This window comes from Oryctolagus cuniculus, chromosome 3 (assembly GCF_964237555.1).
Source record: "Oryctolagus cuniculus chromosome 3, mOryCun1.1, whole genome shotgun sequence".
NCBI classification, from domain to species: Eukaryota; Metazoa; Chordata; class Mammalia; order Lagomorpha; family Leporidae; genus Oryctolagus; species Oryctolagus cuniculus.
The window spans coordinates 8,934,392-8,953,785 of NC_091434.1; the positions used below are offsets into that span (position 1 = coordinate 8,934,392).

Sequence of the window (19,394 nt, forward strand, 5' to 3'; positions counted from 1 at the left end):
AGCTGGGACTTGAACCAGTGCCCATATGAGATGCTGATGTCGTAGGTGATGGCTTAACCTTCTGTGCCACAGTGATGGCCACTTTTTTTTTTTTTTTTAAAGATTTATTTCATTTACTTATTTGAAAAGCAGAGTGACAGATAAAGATAGCATCTTTAAAGATTTAAAGATGGAGAGATAAAGATAGTATTGATTCACTTCTAAAGTGGCCACAATGGCCAGGGCTGAGCCAGCCTGAAGCCAGGAGCCCAGAACTCCAGCCAGATCTCCCACACGGGTATCAATGGCCCAAGTGCTTGGGCCATCTTCCTCTGCTTTCCCAGTTGCATTTCCCAGGGAGGTGGATGAGCACTAAGCAGCCAGGACTCACTGGAGCTCCAGTGCTGGCATCCTAGCACATACTGTGCCATAACACCAACTCCTATTTGTTTTAATACCAAAGCAGTTTAGTTAATTGAGTGGATGAAGTCTAGAACAACAGCTGAGTATGTTGTAGGAAGACAAGTGTAATTGCCCTTTTCACTAAAACTTTTTTTTTTTTTTAAGGTAATCCAGAAAGATTTAAGAGTTTAATTGTTCCTCTCCTAATGCTAACCTTTTCTCCCCTCTGCCCCCAGCCTCTAGTTCTGTTGCAGGGGCTGTTGGCATGACCACTTCTGGGGAGAGTGAATCAGATGATTCCGAGATGGGACGATTGCAAGGTAAAGACAGTTACTGAGCCTGTAAGAAACCACAACCCTGGCTGCCCTTTGCTATTGTTCTTCATGGAAATTAATTCAGAGAATGTTCCAGAAGGCTTCTAAGATATGATTTGGAATTGGAAGATGAGCTATATTTGCCTCTTCATTTTTGCTGTTTAGACAGAAATCTTACAAGTACTTCAAAAAGTTCCTGGGAAAGGATTAAGAGTTGAGGTATTTTGCTGCAAAAAATCTTGAAATCCATGTGTTGTTTTTTCATTACATGCATTTTCCATCAGCTTTTTGAGGACTTCTCATTTGCATGGATTTCAGAATTTTTGCACCAAAACAAACTTTACAGTTTTCCACTAACTTCTTGAAAGTACCCTTCTGTATTTATGTTAAATTTTTTTATTGTGATTATATGTGTAGCAGATTTTAGTAATAAATTAAGAAGTACCTTCAAAAATGGTTAAATTAATGTATTGTGCTCTGGTACCTGACAACATTGTGAGTATGACTAGTCAGGTACTGTTTTTTTTTTTTTTCCCCCTCCATATTCTTTTTGTCTTTATTCCAAAATGAATGTATAGTGTATGTCTAACTCTAACTCCATGTTTCCAGGTTTTTTTTATTTTGTAGATTTTTTTTTAGCCTTATTTATAAACTCTTTAGAAGCCAGAGGATATGTATTTTTATCTTCTGGTTGGTTTAAAATAGATCGCTGGTGTAAGGCTTAGGAGAGATGGCATTTGTAGTTTCAGATTTCTTTAAAGTTCCTGAGGGAACTTATAAGGATCTCTTTGACTAGAATTCTCGTGAGCACATAGTTTCTCTGACTTTTTAGAAGTGATAAAAATAGTGTGTTATATTTTGTTTTTGGAGGGTCTCCTAACAATACCTGATTGGGTTATAACAGGGAAAACAGGGCAAGGGTAATTATAATTTCTTCACAGTAAATATTTACTTTGAAATATTCTTGGGCTGTTTACACAGTTACACACTGAGTTTTAATTTTGCATAAAATCTTAGGATACTTGGAACTAGCACATGTATATTTTAATTTATACCAGTTATGTTAATATGAGAGTGATTTTGGGAATTTCAGAGATTCTGCTAATGTTCAGAATGGAAAGTGATATTGATTACGTGAATTGTGTGAAATGAATTAGGTGCTTGAAATTTTTAGATAAAGTCGATTGGATTTGATCACCCACCCCCCCTTACACTTATTTTTTTCTTTAGCTCTGTTAGAGGCCAGGGGTCTTCCTCCTCACCTGTTTGGTCCTCTTGGTCCTCGGATGTCACAACTTTTCCATAGAACAATTGGAAGCGGAGCTAGTAAGTGAATACTTCTAAGTTTTTCCTTTCCTGAAGCCCTGTACTAATTACCAAAATGCTATTTTTGCTGGCTATCTGGTGATGTAAGGAAGATTTCATGATTTTACCTTGTTTTTTAAAAATAGGGCTTTGCATGTAGTTGTCTTAAGTAGAGCCAGCAGTAAGATTTTCTTTTTAATTTTATTGAACTGAAATAATTAAAACAATGTAGATTTTAGAGGAAAGTTATTTTGTATTGTTTGACCTACAAAAGAGTAATGGTTTTACATTGGCAATTATGGCATCTTATTGTAAGATTTACATTGATTTCAATTTTTTAATGGTTTAATAAAATTTTTTAAAAGATGTTATTTTTTATTTGAAAGGCAGTTACAGAAAGAGGAGGAGAGACAGAATCTTCCATCTGCTGGTTCACTCCCCAGATGATTGCCGGGGCTGGGCCAGGCCAGGCCAGGCCAAAGCTGGGAACCTCACGCTTTTTCTGGGTCTCCCATGTGGGTGCAGGGGCCCAAGCACTTGGGCTATCTTCGGCTACTTTCCCATGCCCATTAGCAGGGAGCTGGGTCAAAAGTGGAGCAGCCAGGACTTGAACTGGCACCCATATAGCATGCCGCCACTGTAGCCAGAGGCTTTACCTGCTACACTACAGTGCCTGCTCTGGTTTAATAAAGTTCAACCCATAAGATAGTCATGTGCTTCAGAGGAAAGACTTCTTCACAGAATTACTAGTTATTATAGCTCATTTTCGAATTAATGAATTATATATAAGATTTTTATCATGGTTGATTAGATAGTTACTCTTGAATTTTTAGTTAATAACTAAGGATATAACTTTAGTACAGTTAGAAGTCCAAGTAAATTCTTGTTGGCATACAGTATTTAGCTTCCTTAAACTAAGTTTGCATTGTAGCTTTTTTTTAATAATCAAACAAAATTGATGTTTCTATAGAATTAATAGACTTTATAGATTTCACTCTTAATTTCAAAATTTCTTTTTTTGTTGTTTTTAAAGATTTATATTTATTTGGTTGAAAGGTAGAGTTAGAGAGGGAGAGATAGAAGGATCGTCCATCCGCTGGTTCACTCTCCAAATGGCTGCAGGTTGGGCCAGACCAAAGCCAGGAGCTTCTATCCTGTTCTCTTACGTGGCTGCAGGGGCCCAAGCACTTTGGCCATCCTCCAGTGCTTTCGCAGGCATGTTAGCAGGGAGCTGGTTCGGAAGTAGAAAGGCTAGATCTCAAACTGGGGCCTGTATGGGATGCTGGCATCAAGGCTGGGATGTTTGCCCACTAAGCCACGACATTAGCCTTAGTTTCAGAATTTCTGAAGTGTTAATGAAGTCTGTTAGCTCTGCCCATCCTAATGTATGCTAAATAATGTGCCATCAAGCATTTCCAAATTTTTTTTGGAATAGTATATACACATGTGCTCATGTATGTACTGATATGTGAAGCTTTTTCAAGTTGCTGGCCTTAGCATTTGGCAAGGAAATTTAACAAGCAGTTGGTATTTCTAGTTGGTTTTGTTTTTGCTCGCCTGACACTCAGCTCTCAGCTAACAAAGTTCTCATGAACAGATAAATGTGGATATTTATTTAGTGACAATTACCATGTGTTGATGTTGTACTGAATCCTAAACAGGATAAGCAGGGTTGGCTCCTCTATGGAGCTTCCATGCTGGAGAGTAATCCTGGCAACCAATAAGACATGTGTTTTTAGTAAAATTTCAGATGTTGTCAGTGCGATGAAGGAAAGCAGAGTAGGGATTAGGTGTGGAGACTGGACTGCAGGACGGCAGTGAGCTGTGCACCGGTCTGAGGGAAGAGCGCGTGCATGGCAGAGTGGGAGTGAGCCTGCTGCGCTTGAAAAATAGCAAAGGCCGCGGCTCACTGGGTTATTCCTCTGCCTGTGATGCTGGCATCCCATAAGGGCGCCGGGTTCTAGTCCCGGTTGCCCCTCTTCCTGTCCAGCTCTTTGCTGTGGCCCGGGAGGGCAGTGGAGGATGGCCCAAGTGCTTGGGCCCTGCACCTGATGGGAGACCAGGAGAAGCACCTGACTCATGGCTTCGGGTCGGCACAGCGCTGGCTGTAGCGGCCATTTAAGGGGTGAACCAATGGAAGGAAGACCTTTCTCTCTGTCTCTGTCTCTCTCTCTTGTGGGGAGCAACTCGGACTAGACTAAGTTACTGGAATTAAGACTTATTCTATGCATCTGCTCTCCCACAATATGGCGCTGGGAGAGGAGTAAACAGCTTCTACACAGCTGCCTCCAGTTCAACCAATAACCTGCAGGAGCTGATCCTGCTCCTGATTGGAGGAGAGCAGCGTGCTCGGCGTGTGGGTAGCAGAGTTGGGATTGGTGGAAGAGGACTATAAAGGAGGAGAGAGACAACATGCACCAGGAACATCTATCTGAAGGAACACCTGAGCAGCCCTCGAGAGAGCCGGCCGGCGGTGTGCCGCTCCCCCGTGGAAGTGGGGAAAGTGGCAGGGGGCACCGCCCTTCCACGGAGGTGGAAGGACGGCAGCCAACCCGGGAAGGACCAGCAGCCAACCCGGGGAGGGCCGAGCAGACAAAAGAACAGCGCAGGGTTTAGTGTCGTTCCTCCGTGAAGAGGGGGAGCGACACTCTCTCACTGTCTATAACTCTGTCAAATAAATTAAAAAAAAATAAAAATAAAAATCTGTTTATTTGAAAGACGGAGAGACAGAGATCTTCCATCTACTGGTTCACTCCTCAAATGGCAGCAATGGTGGGAGCTGGGCCAATCGGGATCTAGATGCTTCTTCCGGGTCTCCCATGTGGGTGCAGGGGACCAAACACTTAGGTCATCTTACGATGCTTTCCCAGGCTCATTTACAGGAAGCTGGTTTGGAAGTGGAACAGCTGGGGCTCAAACTGGCACCCATTTGGGATGCCAGCACTACAGGCAGCAGCTTTACCTGCTGTGCCAAAACACCAGGCCCCAAATGTGAGTTTTGACCCAAGAATCATCGGGAATAATTTTCAGGTTTAGAGAGGGGAAAAGACATGATCTTTATTGTGAAAAAATATCAGATACAAACAAAAATTGTCTTTGAGTCAGCATCCAAATATATATACATTGCAGTCAGTGCATATGTTTCTTAGAGTTATTTTTCCCCTTTAGAGAAACTTGATTTCATTTATTTTATACTAATTATATTTCTGGGGAGAAAGGATACCTAAGGATATTGACATTAAAATATCTGAAATCCATATTTAGTGTTGAACTTTGCACATGGATTTAATGTAAACCACAGACTAGAGCCAGAGTAGAACAGGATGCCACATGGCTTCGCTTCAGCAGTGCCCTGTTGTGTCCAGCCTTTTTCCTCCATCACATCCCTCCTCTAATATTACTGTGAAATGAACCCTGACACTAAATAAGGTTATCTGTAAACATTTTATCATATTACTTGCTCATGACAGTGCCCCCTAAAACATAAATAAAAAATACAGAAGTTATTATCACACTCAAGTATAAACAAAAATTCATTCATAACTGATGAAAAAATCAGTGTGAAATTTCTATTGCTTCGGATGTCCTAGTGTATTTCTTGTAGGCTGGTGGTTCCAGAGACCTTTTCAGTGTTGAGTTTGAGTCTTTTTTTCTCTCTCTGGTGAGGAAACCAAAGTGGCAGTGTTTGTGATACAAGAAAATACACAGCACCCATCACTTAGCAGACTCTTAAAGCTCAGTATCTAGATTAAGTGTCACAAAATGGTCGTGTCTAATATCACCTCTCACTTATGAGCGGTGAAGATGTAATTTAATAGAAATACTTTCTTTGCTCTCTGATACGACAGGACTGGGCATTTCCCCAGAAAGCTCTGATTTCTTTTCTTTAAAATGGCATTATAAACTACAGTCTGGGCAAACTCATTGCACCTGTGTTGATCATTGTCACTAGACTAACCTAGGAAATGATTGTATTTTATCTTTAGTTCATACCAGTACCACCAATTCAGATTTAGGGTGCAGGTTTTTAATCTCATTGATACTTGGTGTTTTATCCCATGCCAAATGTTTTATTTCTCAGAATATATAGTGACTCATTTGCTTAATTCCATGGTATTAGAATCAAGTTTAACCATTAAAGTTGTTTTGTTTTTTTTTTTTTGTTTTTTTTTTTTTTTACAATTCTTTTTGTTCTTGGGATATATCTCTGTGGCTAAATTTTTACATTTTAAAGTTATTTGAAATAATTCGTCTCTTTGTTAATAACACCCAAGGTGGTTTGGTTTCATTTGGTTTATTTTGCTTTTGATTTTTAGAGGTTGCACTTGAAAACTTAATTTTGCTTTTATAATTACATGATATTTACATAAAAGTCAAATTTACTAGCAAGACAGATTCAGATTTTCTTCTGTCTTTTGTATTTACTCTTCCTATATAAATAACCTTTTAAAGTGTTATGGCTTGTCTTTCTGTTAATTTAAAAACACAAAAACATATCCTAATATCTACTCCATACCCGCTTGTCTTTCTTAGATAGGAGCAACAAACTTTACACATTTTACTTTGCTTCTAATGATATGTCTTGGTGTCTACCCTCTACAGTTGCTGCGTTTATTTGGGAGCAGGGGAGATTTCTCTCTTCCCTAAAAGTTCTGTTACTCCATTGGATGGATGAGTGTAGTTAGCCAGTCCATTGTCATTAGACACTGGGTTATTTCCAGTTTATCGATGTTGAAGTTTCTGTGGTAAAATTTTTTTCTGTATTCGGAGTTGATTTCTGCATGCAAAGTTGCTATTGAAAAGAGTCATGTGCGGCTGGTGCTGCGGCGCAGTGAGTTAAAGCCCCAGCCTGCAGCGGTGGCATTCCATATGGACATCGGTTTGAGTCCTGGCTGCCCCTCTTCTGATCCAGCTCACTGCTATGACCTTGGAAGGAAGTAGAAGATGACCCAAATCCTTGTTCCCCTGCACCCAAGTGGGAGATGCGGAGGAAACTCTGGCTCCTGGCTTCAGCTCAGCTCAGCTCTGGTCGTTGTTGTCATTTGGGGAGTGAACCAGAGGAATGGAAGACCTTTCTCTCTCTGGCTCTACCTCTCTCTCTCTTTCAAATAAACAAAATAAATCTTTAAAAAAAAGAGTACATGTATAGAAAATTTCAGTGGATATTGTAAATCCTGCTCTTCAGGGCTATACCATTTTACATTCACTTAAAACAGTATGATGTCACAGTTTTGGATTTTTACAAAGCTGATAAATGAAAAGTGATAACTTAATTTTGGAATAGTCAAGTATTCTTTTAGCTTTTCTATTGTATATTCTTATATATTCTTTTAGTGGTTACTCTAGAGATTATAATGCATATTCTTGATTTGTTGGCCACCTTAAATTCTTTTATATTCCAACTTTTTTTCTGACATCCTATAATTGTTTGATTTGTTATATGTATTAGAAACTCTGTAATACATTATAGTTATGTTAGAACATCCTTATTCTTATATTTGCCCACATATTTACTATTCCCAGTGTTTTTTTAAAAATAGATTTATTATTTTTTAAAGATTTATTTACTTGAAAGTCGAGTGACAGGGAGAAACAAAGAGATCTTCCATCCACTGGTTCACTCTCTTAACGACTATACTTGCTGGGCTTACGCCAGGTGAAGCTGGAATCTTGAAACTCTGTTCTGGTTTTCTGTGAGCGTAGCAGGGTCGAAATACCTGGATCATCATCTGTAATGGGATGCCACTGTTGTTAAGTGGCATAGCATGCTATACCACAGCACTGGTTTGGAAAGGTAGAGTGCCAGGTGTGGTGGGGAGGAGATAGATTCTATCTGCTGGTTCATTGTCTCAACTATAGCAACCAGGTCTGGGCCAGACTGAAGCTAGGAGCCTGGAATTGCATCCAGGGTCTCCCATGTGGATGACAGAGACCTAAGCACTTGGGACATCTTATGCTGCTCTCCCAGGCTCGTTAGCAGGAAGCCAGATGTGAAGCGCAGCACCGCAGATCCAGACCAGGTGCTGTTGCTGCCAGGGGCAGCTTCACTGCTGTGCCACAGTGGCAGCACACTCCTCCCACCAACAGCGCCAGTACTCTTAATTCCTTCTTGTAGATCCTTCCTCACTTTTTTCCATATGGTGCAGAATTACTAGTAATGATTTCACTCTAATTTTCTTAGAGAAATTTTTGATTTGCTTAATTTTTTTAAGGAATATTTTCTCCAAGTGTAAAATTCTCAGTCACTACTTTTGATGTATTCTTGCTTCCATAGTATCTTTTCAAAAACCTTGCCATTTATTTATTTCCTTTTTAAACGCTTTTGGTTATTTGAGAGGTAGAGTTACAGACAGAGGGAGAGACAGAGAAAAAGGTCTTCCATTCCCTGCTTCATTCCCCAAATGGCTGCAGCATCCAGCGCTGAGCTGATCTGAAGCCGGGAGCTTGGAGCTTCTTCGTCGTCTCCCTTGTGGATGCAAGGGCCCAATCACTTGGGCTGCAGCTGAGCCTATCCAAAGCAAGGAGCCAAGAGCTTCTTCTGAGTCTCCCACGTGGGTGCAGTGGCTCAAGCACTTGGGCCATCTTCTGCTGCTTTTGCAGGCTATAAATAGCTGGATTGGAAGAGGAGCAGCCAGGACATGAACTGGTGCCCATATGGGATGTTGGTGCCATGGGCAGAGCTGCTGTTCCACAGCTCTGACCCCCAGCCTTAACATTTCAAAACAAGGTCTCTTTCCTGGATTTCTTCCCTTGTCCCTCCCCCATCTCTCCTCCTTTTCCTCTCTCTCTCAATATTTACTTAGTCAAACTATTAAAAAATAATAGTTAACAATGTTGGGATGAGGTGAGGTGACTTTTTCTTGATATATAATTTGCTTGTACTTCACTGAGCCTTTAATCTGTGAGTAGATACTTCCTTTATCAGTTTTAGAAATGTCTTGGCCGTTATTTTATGAAGGCCATTATTTTATGAAATACCATTTTCTTATCTCTTCAAATAGTCTCTCCCCTTCTCGGAGTATCAAGGTATTACTTGCACTGTCCAGCATGTTTCTCTGACTCTGTTTTCTCTTTGGTTGTGTTTTCTCAATTCTTTTCCCTTTGCCCAGTGTGAAAACTTCCCGTTGGCCAGTTTTCAAATTCACTAATTATTTTCCTACTGTTTTCAGTCTTTTAAGTCTACACAAATGAGTTTTTAATTTCAGATACTATATTGCTGAGTTATCCATAGTTCTTTGATTCTTTTCTCATAGCCATTAAGCACTTATATTTGCAGAAGTCTTGGTCTGTTCTGATTTTTTTTTTCCCCTCTTGAATCTCAGCCACATATTCCGTCTCTTTGTATGTCTGGTAATTGTCTTGATTATATATCGACAGTTTGTGTTAAAGAACTGAAGAGGCCTACAGTGATCAGGAACAACCCCCCCCCCCCCCCCTTTAGATTTATTTATTTATTTGAAAGGCAGTTACAGAGAGGCAGAGAGAGAGAAGGGAGGAGAGGGAAGAGGAGAGAGAGGTCTTGCATCTGCTATTTCACTCCCCAGATAGCCGAAATTGGTGAAGCTGCTTCTGGGTCTCCCATGTGGGTGCGGGGGCCCAAGGACTTGGTCCATCTTTTGTTGCTTTCCCAGGCCATAGCAGAGAGCTGTATCGGAAGTGGAGTAGCTGGGACTTGAACCAGTGCCCATATGGGATGCCAGCGCTGCAGAGGGCAGCTTTACCTGGTACACACACCATAGCGTTGCCTTTGAACAATGCCTTATCTCTAGTCAGGCCTTGACTGGGTGTTGACCAGCACTGCAATTTTGTTATGACTCATTTTAGTTTTGGCTCATCAGTTTCTGTGTTCCGGCTCTTCCAGGATTTTGATTGAGAACCTTGAAAATCACTATCTCCTCAGACTTGAAAAATGAAGCAGTTTCAAAATGTGGCAGGTGTCTTGGGAATTATTTGAGGCAGGCCTCCTCTCACTGGTGGTACCTTGGTTTCTAACTACCGTGAGATTGCAGGATAGTTTATTCTTTCTCATCAAAACTTCTTAGCCCACATTCTTTTTCACTTTCCCAGAACTTAACACATCTGGTTGACCAGTTCGGTTCAGCACTGTGGGTTTCTCTCCCTCCTCTGTATCCTGAGTCAGCAAACCACTTCTCAAGTACCAAATCCAGCTCCTGCTCATTTTTATACAGCTTTTAATCAAGAGTGTCTTTTTTTGTTTTTAGGGAAAGGATTTATTGACCGGGGAAATCCAATGGGCCAGAGGGAAGGGGCGAAGAGAAGAGAGATGATGGTCAAGAGAGAGAGAGAGGATGAAGGAGAGAGAGAGATCAGGAGAGAGCACATGTTCGGGAAGCAGGTCCTGTTATACCTTTGCTGGAGGGGCAGGGAGGTAGGAGCAGCGAATCTCTTTAGGGTGGGTGTGGAGCTGACATCTGTGGTTGGGCCCTTTGGTAACCTGGCTTCCAGCAGTGGAGCAGGGGCCAGAGCCTAGGGTGGTGTCCGGGAAGTAAATTGCGCCACGGAAAAGACGGTGCCATTTTACCAACATTCTCCCCATTTTTGTTTCTTGTAAAGCAAGTGTTGTATGGGAGTGCATTGGCCCCAAAAGTCCAGGAAAGGTGGAGGGGCGATGGTCTATTTTCTATAGTTGCTTCCTGCTGACACACTCTGCTGGCATGGGGCAATGTCTCAAGCCGCGATCTCCTAGGTGGGGAGCTGAGTGTATCGCTGCAGCAGCATTTGGTTGACTGCCTGGTTGGTGAAGGCTTTGGTTCATCCATTATCACCACCTGTAAACATTTAGGGTAGTAAAAAAGGTGAGAATAGCAGCCAGTGGTCCTAAGAGTGTCATTAACCAATGAGTGAGAGGATTTCATAGAGGAGAGTAAATGAGGGGGTCTCTGGACCCTAGTGAAGACTGTCTGATGGATGTGGTTTCACTGGGCCTGATTGGTTAACATAGTAACAGTGCTGTTAAGGTCAGTCTGTTCTGTAGTACCACGCCTGTTAGTGAGGTGATATGGCTTTGGAAGCCTCAGAGGGCACCAGCTGACAGACATTCAGACACAATGTTGTGGCTCAAAGCTGTTCATGAAATCACTACTGAGGAGAGGGAGGCTGCGAAACTGATCCCAACCAAGACTGGGAGACAGGCCACTTGTCTCTTGTGAGTGGAGGGGCTTATTTGTAGAAAAATTATGAACAATTATACAACATTAAGTTGGGGGAGGGCCATCAATACACATGGGTCGGGAGTAGAGAGCCATTGGAGTAAGAGTAGAGGCTATGATTACAAACGGTGAGGCCCCAAGTAGGCTAGACAGGGTCTAGAACAAAGGACAGAGTCATTATTGGAGACCTAAGAAAGGTGCTGTCTAAACCAGGAGACAGTTTTCTGATTGAGAGGCAAGTAGAAACTGACAGAATGGGTTTGATAATAATCAGGTGGGCTTTAAGGCCTTGCCAGTTATAAGGCCCAGACCTACTTCTCTCTTCACATGGTGTACATCAGAAGGGAGGTGTGAACCTCCTTAAGAGGGCACCCTGTTGACTTCCATTACCAAGCTAGCCTGGGAAGAGAGCAGGCTCAAAGGAAAGGTAGGTGGCATTTCTTAAAGGAAATCATTCTTAGTTAATATACAGCTCTGCCTGCAATGTTGCAGACCCTATTGGCTATCCCCTCGACAGCAGTGGTTACTTCGGCAACTGGGCCGAGTAAAGGGCTTTTCAGCTTAGAGCCAGTAAGGTCTGTGGTTCTGACCTGGCGTCCGTCCTTTGACCCCAGGGCAGGTCCGTTTCCACTGACCCATCTCTTGGCTGCCAGAGCTGCCAGGGCTCTTCATAAGCTGACTTCTGCTGAAGCCCTGGCTTTCCACATCAGAAGCCACCGCAGTGGACTGGCCTCTTGGGTCTCCTTGATGGCAGACCACTGTGCATCAAGCATGATGACCATCTCATACGTAAAAGCTGAGGTCACTAGTAAAACTTTCTCTCCCTTCCTTTGGTCTGAAAAGGAAGGTTTTGCTTGTTTACTGTGCCCATGGCAAAGTAAATCTAACTGTGAAATTATAATTTAAGCTCTCATTTTGGCTTTGCTATTACTACAGAAAATGTTCGCCATCTGTCTTTATAAGATCTAAAGATCAAACTGTAATCCTGGAGAGTTCTTCAGAGTAGAATTAGTTTCCCGTCTTGAATAGAGAAATGAGGGAACAAGTCAGACTTCCCAGAATGCTTACCGACACTAACAATATCAAATGAAAACTCAGCAAGCAATTTCAGTCATTCAGTAACAACTTAGGGAAACATCTACGACGGTCCAATGCCTTCTATAAATTTCAAGACAACACATGTATTTGGAAACATCTCAAATATCTAACACAGTGTAACTTGTTTGACCAGCAAACTCAAACATAAACATGTCAATGCCATAAACAGTTTTAGTTTCTTTTTTTAGTGTGTTTTTTTTTTATTTATTTAAAAAAAAATTTTTTTTTTTTTTGACAGAGTGGACAGTGAGAGAGAGAGACAGAGAAAGGTCTTCCTTTTGCCGTTGGTTCACCCTCCAATGGCTGCTGCGACCGGTGGCCAGTGCATCGCACTGATCCGAAGGCAGGAGCCAGGTGCTTCTCCTGGTCTCCCATGGGGTGCAGGGCCCAAGTACTTAGGCCATCCTCCACTGCACTCCCTGGCCACAGCAGAGAGCTGGCCTGGAAGAGGGGCAACTGGGACAGAATCTGGCGCCCCGACCAGGACTAGAACCCCGTGTGCCGGCGCTGCAGGTGGAGCTGGCCAGTTTTAGTTTCTTTCTACCAACAAATTTAAAACATCTGATATAAAGAACTAAAATGTATCTTTAATCTTAACAGTTTAAATTTGAGTCTTCTTTTTTCTATAAGCCAATTAAAATAGTTGTTAATAAATTTTCCCATGTAGGCATACAATATGTATGCATGTATAACATACAAGACAGAACAATAAAGCTGTTTCAGTAATGAAAAATCTGTTTTTTAAATTACCCATTGATTCGAATTACTTTCTGCTCTTAATAACTTCAATTAACCATACTTTCTCTCAGTTGGAACCTGTAGTGCATTATTGGCTTCATCTTGGAGTCATCCCAAAGTACTGAATACAATAGAAGTTGCTGGAAAAAATCCAACAGAACCTATAGGACAAATCTAAACACAGAACAAGCAATGTTTTAGGTTTTTAGTTTTTTTTTTTTTTTAAGATTTTATTTATTTGAAAGAGTTAGAGAGATAGAGACAGAGAGGTCTTCCATCTGCTGGTGGTTCACTCCCCAGATGGCCGCAATGGCTGGAGCTGTGCCGATCCAAAGCCAAGAGGCCAAGAGCAGGAGCTTCTTCCGGGTCTTGCATGTGGGTGCAGGGGCCCAAGGACTTGGACCATCTTCTATTGCTTTCCCAGGCCATAGCAGAGAGCTGGACCGGAAGAGGAGCACCTGGGACTAGAACTGGTGCCCATTTGGTATGCTGGCACTTCAGGCCAAGGCTTTAACCCACTGCGCCACAGCGCAGGTCCCAGTATTTTGGTTTTATATACAGCAAAAATGATACACAAAACTGGATTACAAAAGATTTAAATAGCCATGTTTAAAATTATACACTCATTAAGCAACAAGAGGCACTTGCTCACTTTACACAGTATTTTCAGAAGCACCTGTGTGAATGTACAAAACATTTATCACTTTTAGGCCTCTGGCCCTTTCTCATTAAAATAACCATCATGTGTGGTAACATAAGATCGTTAGACTTTTTAACTTTTGAGCATTTGTATCAGTAGCATTTTACATAGTCATAACTTAAAATTTAGCTCTACTTGACAGTACCTGTAGTATAATCCAAATAGCCTGATTAGTTGCTGTCTCTACTAGATGAGAGACATACATCTGTTGATATTTCTAGGGACCTAGCTGAAGATGATACTGAAGTCCAAAGAATTTGGAACTTTGATTTTTGAATGCCTGTCAAGGATGCCAAGAAGGCTTAAAATATCTAGTTGAAATAACACCCCTTAATATCATGACATAATATAGACCAGATTTGATCATTGTTACAAACTGAATACTCAAATGTTTTAGGATAAGAATATATTCAAATAAACTAGAACTCTTAATAAAAACTCAGCTGTTTAAACAATCAGAACTTAACAGAAACATTAAGAGAACACAATAGATTACTTCCATGGAACACAAAATCTGTGTCTCTTTGGTTGTTCCAAAAATCAGAAATAAAAACCTTAAATTTAAGAGCTAGTACATGGAAGAATCAAATCCCATGATTTGGAGCAATTTTAAGAGTCAGAACTAGGAAGAGAGAATAGTACTGGAGCTGGCTGGAGAACTGGCAGTCACCAATTAGACAAAACTATCAAAAGGAGATGCTGTAGGTTCTAAACAGATTTTTAAGATGATTTCAAAATATTACAAAAACCTCATTGCTTTAACAGAAGATCAGATTCTGTTTCTATGTCAGATAATAGCTTTTGCTTTCCACCTGCTGATTTCCTTGATTTACATTTTGAAATAACTCTTTAGAAATCTCCAAATTAAGACAACATTTTCTAAATAAGATAACACATCAAATTTCAACCTTAGTGGAAATTAAGAGAACTTGAGCCAGAGAAGATTTAAAACAGATAGGAGAAAGTTTAGACATAGGAAATCTTGCACTTTTCTGAATGCTCACAGATAGAAATCTTGAACTGATTGTTGAGGTAGGAGACCACCGAGAGGAAGATCAAGATGGAATGCAGGAAGAAGCTGCCATGGCGACCCGTAGAGTTGGATTGGCAGATATTGGGCGTCCCTGAGATCACGGCTGTCCGACAGGAGGATACGGGAACAAGGGGTAGAGGTCTTCATCCATGCACCCATTGGAGCCCAAGGCTTAGCCGTAGAAGGGAAGTGGGTTGAGTCGTCACCCATACCTGCTGTTGCCTGGGACAGAGTCCACAGAGGCATGAGGCTGTAGGAGTTAGGGTACCTGATACCCGGACTTTCAGGACGAGTAAAAAGTCACACTGAGAGGTTCTTCCTTCTGCCCTGTCTTACCTCAGGGACTTGAAAGGCTGGTATGTGGATGGAGGCGTGGGGGTGTGCTTTGTGGTGCCCAGAAATCCAGGATCCCGAAGCAGCTCAGATCCCTGGGGGAGAGCAAGGTTGACAGGAGAGCCTGGATATGAGTCACGGCACCAATGTAAGGGCAGCACAAAACACACCAAACACCAGAATTGAAAGGGTTTATTGACCGGGGAAATTCGACAGGCCCAGAGGAAAGGGGTGAAGAGAAAAGAGATGGGGTCGAGAGATAGATCAGGAGAGAGCTTATGTTTTTCAGTAACTGAAATGTTGAAAGCATTGTGTTGTATGACACGTGAAAGTTAAACGAAGGTCGGATTTCAGGGTGCATATTCATCTGTTTACATGTTGTCTGTGTCTGCTTTCTAGCTACAGTGCCAGAGTGGAATACTTGCAGTAGAGACCATATGCCTTGAAAAACTCAAAATTATTACTCTCTGGCCTTTAATAGAGAAATATTTGCCTGCCAACCACAGATCTACAGTAGTGTTTCTCAAAGCGTGGCCTGTGGACTCTTGGGATCCATACATGGAATCTATAAGATCAAACTGATGATAGTTATTACTAAGGTTTTTCATTTTCCACTTTGTTGGTGTCTGAGGGGATGGTGTGGAAGCCATGATGGGTTAAACTGCTCCTGCCTTACCAAAAGTTGGAGCAGTAGCAGCCGGACTGTGCTGGCAGGCTGAGTTCTTCAGTGCCACATGAGCCTAGTAAATTAATTGTGTTTTAACTTAAAGGGGATGAAACAAAATAATTTGCCTTTTTAGTAATTTTTATGATAATGCTTAATTTCAAATACATATTATTACAGATTGAAGGTAGAAACAAGTTGAATTTCAAGCTTTTATTAAGGCTGACATTAAGACTATTTGCAACAAAGACAGTGCCACGCTTGTTGCTAAATTGTTTTGTTAGAGAAAATATCATTTCTTCATGAAAATGTTATTTATATTAATATGTAATGAATTGATACATATTAAAATTTTCTGTTTTAATTCTGAAAATTTAAAATACAGCAGTAGCACATAGATAAGAGATTAATGTAGTTAGAGTTGCCAACTCCAGTTTTTACAAGGCTTCCATCTAGTGGTATATGTGTCTGTTTTTCCTCTTTATGTGGTTGTGTTGTTAAAACACTTGACATCAATAGTTTTCATTCTTTTAAATGAAGTTAGAAGCAACTGAGGTTTTGGTTTTTTTTTTTTTTTTTTACTACTTTGCATTGTTTTATTTTGCCTCCCACGTTATTTAAATACAAAAATGACAAGCCTACGGAAATTGGAGTTGATATCGTTTAGTTTAAAAATTTAAAAGGACATTTCTCTGAACTTTCCTGCATTGTAATTTTTTGATTGACTTTTAATTATGGTGAGGTAGGTAGGCAGTAATAGTTAAGGGAATGCATTAGCCATGGTCTTAAGTAACAGCAGAAACAAGTCTTCCAAGGATCACCATGTGCCCCTGTGAGAGGTTTATCCTTGTAGAAGATCGTAGAAACATAATTAAAATAAAAACTTTGGTGTTGATGTGAATTCACATATATTGACAATTTCAAAACATAATCCCATTTCAGTATATCATGATATTGAAGTAGAGAAATTAAATACACAATTAATAACGAGATGGTATAAGAAGGAAAAAGGCTTGAAAGTAACACCAAGGGGCCGGCTGCTGTGGCACAGTGGGTTAAAGCCCTAGCCTGCTGTGCCGGCATCCCATACGGGCACCGGTTTGAGTCCCAGCTGCTTCTCTTACAGTGCAGCTCTCTGCTATGGCCTGGGAAAGCAGTAAATGATGGCCCAAGTCCTTGGGCCCCTGTACCTATATGTGAGATTCGGAGGAAGCTCCTGGCTCTGGCTTCAAAGCAGCTCAGCTCGGGCCGTTGTGGTCATTTGGGGAGTGAGCCAGAGGAATGGAAGACCTCTCTCTATAGCTTTCTCGCTCGTTTGCGCTCTCTTTCTGGTTCAACCTTTCTCTGTAATTCTCTTTCAAATAAATAAACAATTTTTTTTTTTATTTTTTAAGTAACATGAAAACATTAACTGAATTAATCATGGTTTCAGGTAGAAAAGTATCCGTGAAAAATGAAACAAGTTTACAGACTACTTTTGAGTGCCTTTAGCTTAATGTCATTTTATTTCCTTATGGTAGTTGAGGTTTTTTTTTTTTTTTTTTTTTTTTAAGATTTTATTTATTTGAAAGGCAGAGTTACACAGAGGTGGGGGGTGTGTGTGTAGAGGAGAGGTCTTCCATCTGCAGGTTCACTCCCTGATTGGACGCATCGGCCAGAGCTGGGCTGATCTGAAGCCAGGAGCTTCTTCTGGATCTCCCACGTGGGTGCAGGGGCCCAAGGACTGGGGCCATCCTCCACTGCCTTCCCAGGCCACAGCAGAGAGCTGGATTGGAAATGGAGCAGCGAGGTCTTCAGGCTGCCCACATAGGGGATATCAGCACTATACCACAGTGCTGGCCTGATAGTTGAATCTTAAAAGTAAAAGTACTCCTGTACCCAGCATCTGCACATGACATGAGAGGAAATATGAAGTCCTACAATTTTGCTGATTTCACTGAATACTTCATTTGTTGTGCTGTCTTTTGTTAGATGCATTGTATTATTTTCATGTTCTTTGTTACTTAGATTCCATTTTTATGGTGCAGATGTTTAATGATACATTTGCTTTGAAGGTTGGCCATCTTTGTTCAATGTTTTTCTATTGCACAAAGCTTTTTTTCCACTGTGCTTCTTTAAAGCGAATATGTTAGAGCTATCAGTTCATATTAATTTTGTGGATGTTTTTGCTTATTTTTGCAATTAAAACAACTTCTCAAAAAGATAAATATATAAATGACTGGGATTATGTTAAGGCAGAGCAGATCCAACTGACTTCTGCCTGCTAGATGTCATTAGTGTATCTTGACCCTGGTATAGACAGCTTTTTAAATGGAGATCAGAGAGTCATAACCTTAGTACCTAGTGATCGTTTTCTCAGATATTTAAAAATAATCATTTCTTTTCCTCTGAAGGTTCTAAGGCCCAGCAGCTTCTACAAGGACTGCAAGCCAGTGATGAAAGTCAGCAGCTGCAGGCAGTTATTGAAATGTGTCAGTTGTTGGTCATGGGCAATGAGGAGACACTGGGAGGGTTTCCTGTCAAGAGTGTTGTTCCAGCTTTGGTAAGCCTGCAGTTTTCCCCTTGATTTACCTTAATTGCTCTTTGAATCCTGCTGTTTTTTTCTGAATGCATGGTTATTGTCATTATGACTTCTAAAACAGAATTGAGAGAGAGGACTACATGGCTTGATGCTTTTATTTTGTGTGTATTGATATTGTGAGGCATTATTAATCATGAGTTGGTAAATTTTTCTAAACCATTTTTTGATGGATTGGCACTAGATCTTTGATATTTAAATGACTGGTTTTCAATTATTCTCCCTGACCCTTATTGTGTAAAATGTACATACTTTACTACTGAGCCACTGATAATAATAAAAGAAGCTCATTGGGTTATCTGTGTAGTCAGAAAGGTTTCATATTTGGGAAGAGCAGTCAGGTACCTTGTTGGGTCATCCTGATTTCAAAGATTTCATGGTAAGCCAAAAGAAGTGTAAGGAGCATGGAAAAGAAAACCTATTGAACATCTATGTGAGCTGATATTATGGTACTTGGGATTTATTAACATTTTAATTGATCTAAGCTTTTTAATGTGAAAACAACAGGAAGAAAAAGTTCCATTACCAAGTGTAGGCTCTTTACCCATTTTATAATTTTTAAATAAAGGCTTGGGAATATTTTTCTACAAAAGTAGAGAAAGTGGCTATAATTTAAGATTAAAGTTGTATGAATCTAATACTAACAATAATTGTGATTACATTTATAGAATATTTGGGAAGTTATAAATAACATGTAAATTGTTTTCACATATCCAATAAAGGTGACAAAAATGAAACTATGGTTGTCGGTATGACAGATTGTCGTATTTGATCACAGTAACAAACTTTGGCAAGATCTAAGGAAAGGCCTGTCAGATGCAAGATGGAATAATCTGTATCCTGCCTGTTCTTGTTGGGGTGCTTTAGTATATCAGGTGTTGTTAAAGCATAGATCAGTTCATTCATCTTGTGCCGCTCAGACCTCCAAATAATCAAAGCATGTTCTCCAATCTTAACAGTCTATTTTAGTGAAAGATTGTGTGTTTCTTTCTATATGTTTCATGAAAACAGTATTAGTCTTTGTAGTTTTAGATTTTGCCTGTGTTCATATCCATTTTCAGATTGCTGATTTGTTTAGCA

General features: G+C 40.6%; 1 protein-coding gene across 29 annotated transcripts in view; it reads left to right on the forward strand.

Annotated features, from left to right (window-relative positions):
- The window catches only part of TRIP12 (thyroid hormone receptor interactor 12), a 153,631-nt gene that overhangs the window by 83,681 nt on the left and 50,556 nt on the right, over positions 1-19,394 (forward strand). For 26 of the 29 annotated variants that reach the window (XM_051849049.2, XM_070070086.1, XM_070070091.1 and 23 more), the window contains 3 exons: positions 618-701; positions 1,926-2,021; positions 18,130-18,278. In XM_051849049.2, the coding sequence (XP_051705009.1) occupies positions 618-701; positions 1,926-2,021; positions 18,130-18,278 (329 nt within the window). The remainder of the gene's footprint in view (positions 1-617; positions 702-1,925; positions 2,022-18,129; positions 18,279-19,394) is intronic. The other 3 variants (XM_051849059.2, XM_070070101.1, XM_070070102.1) reach the window with 1 other exon arrangement.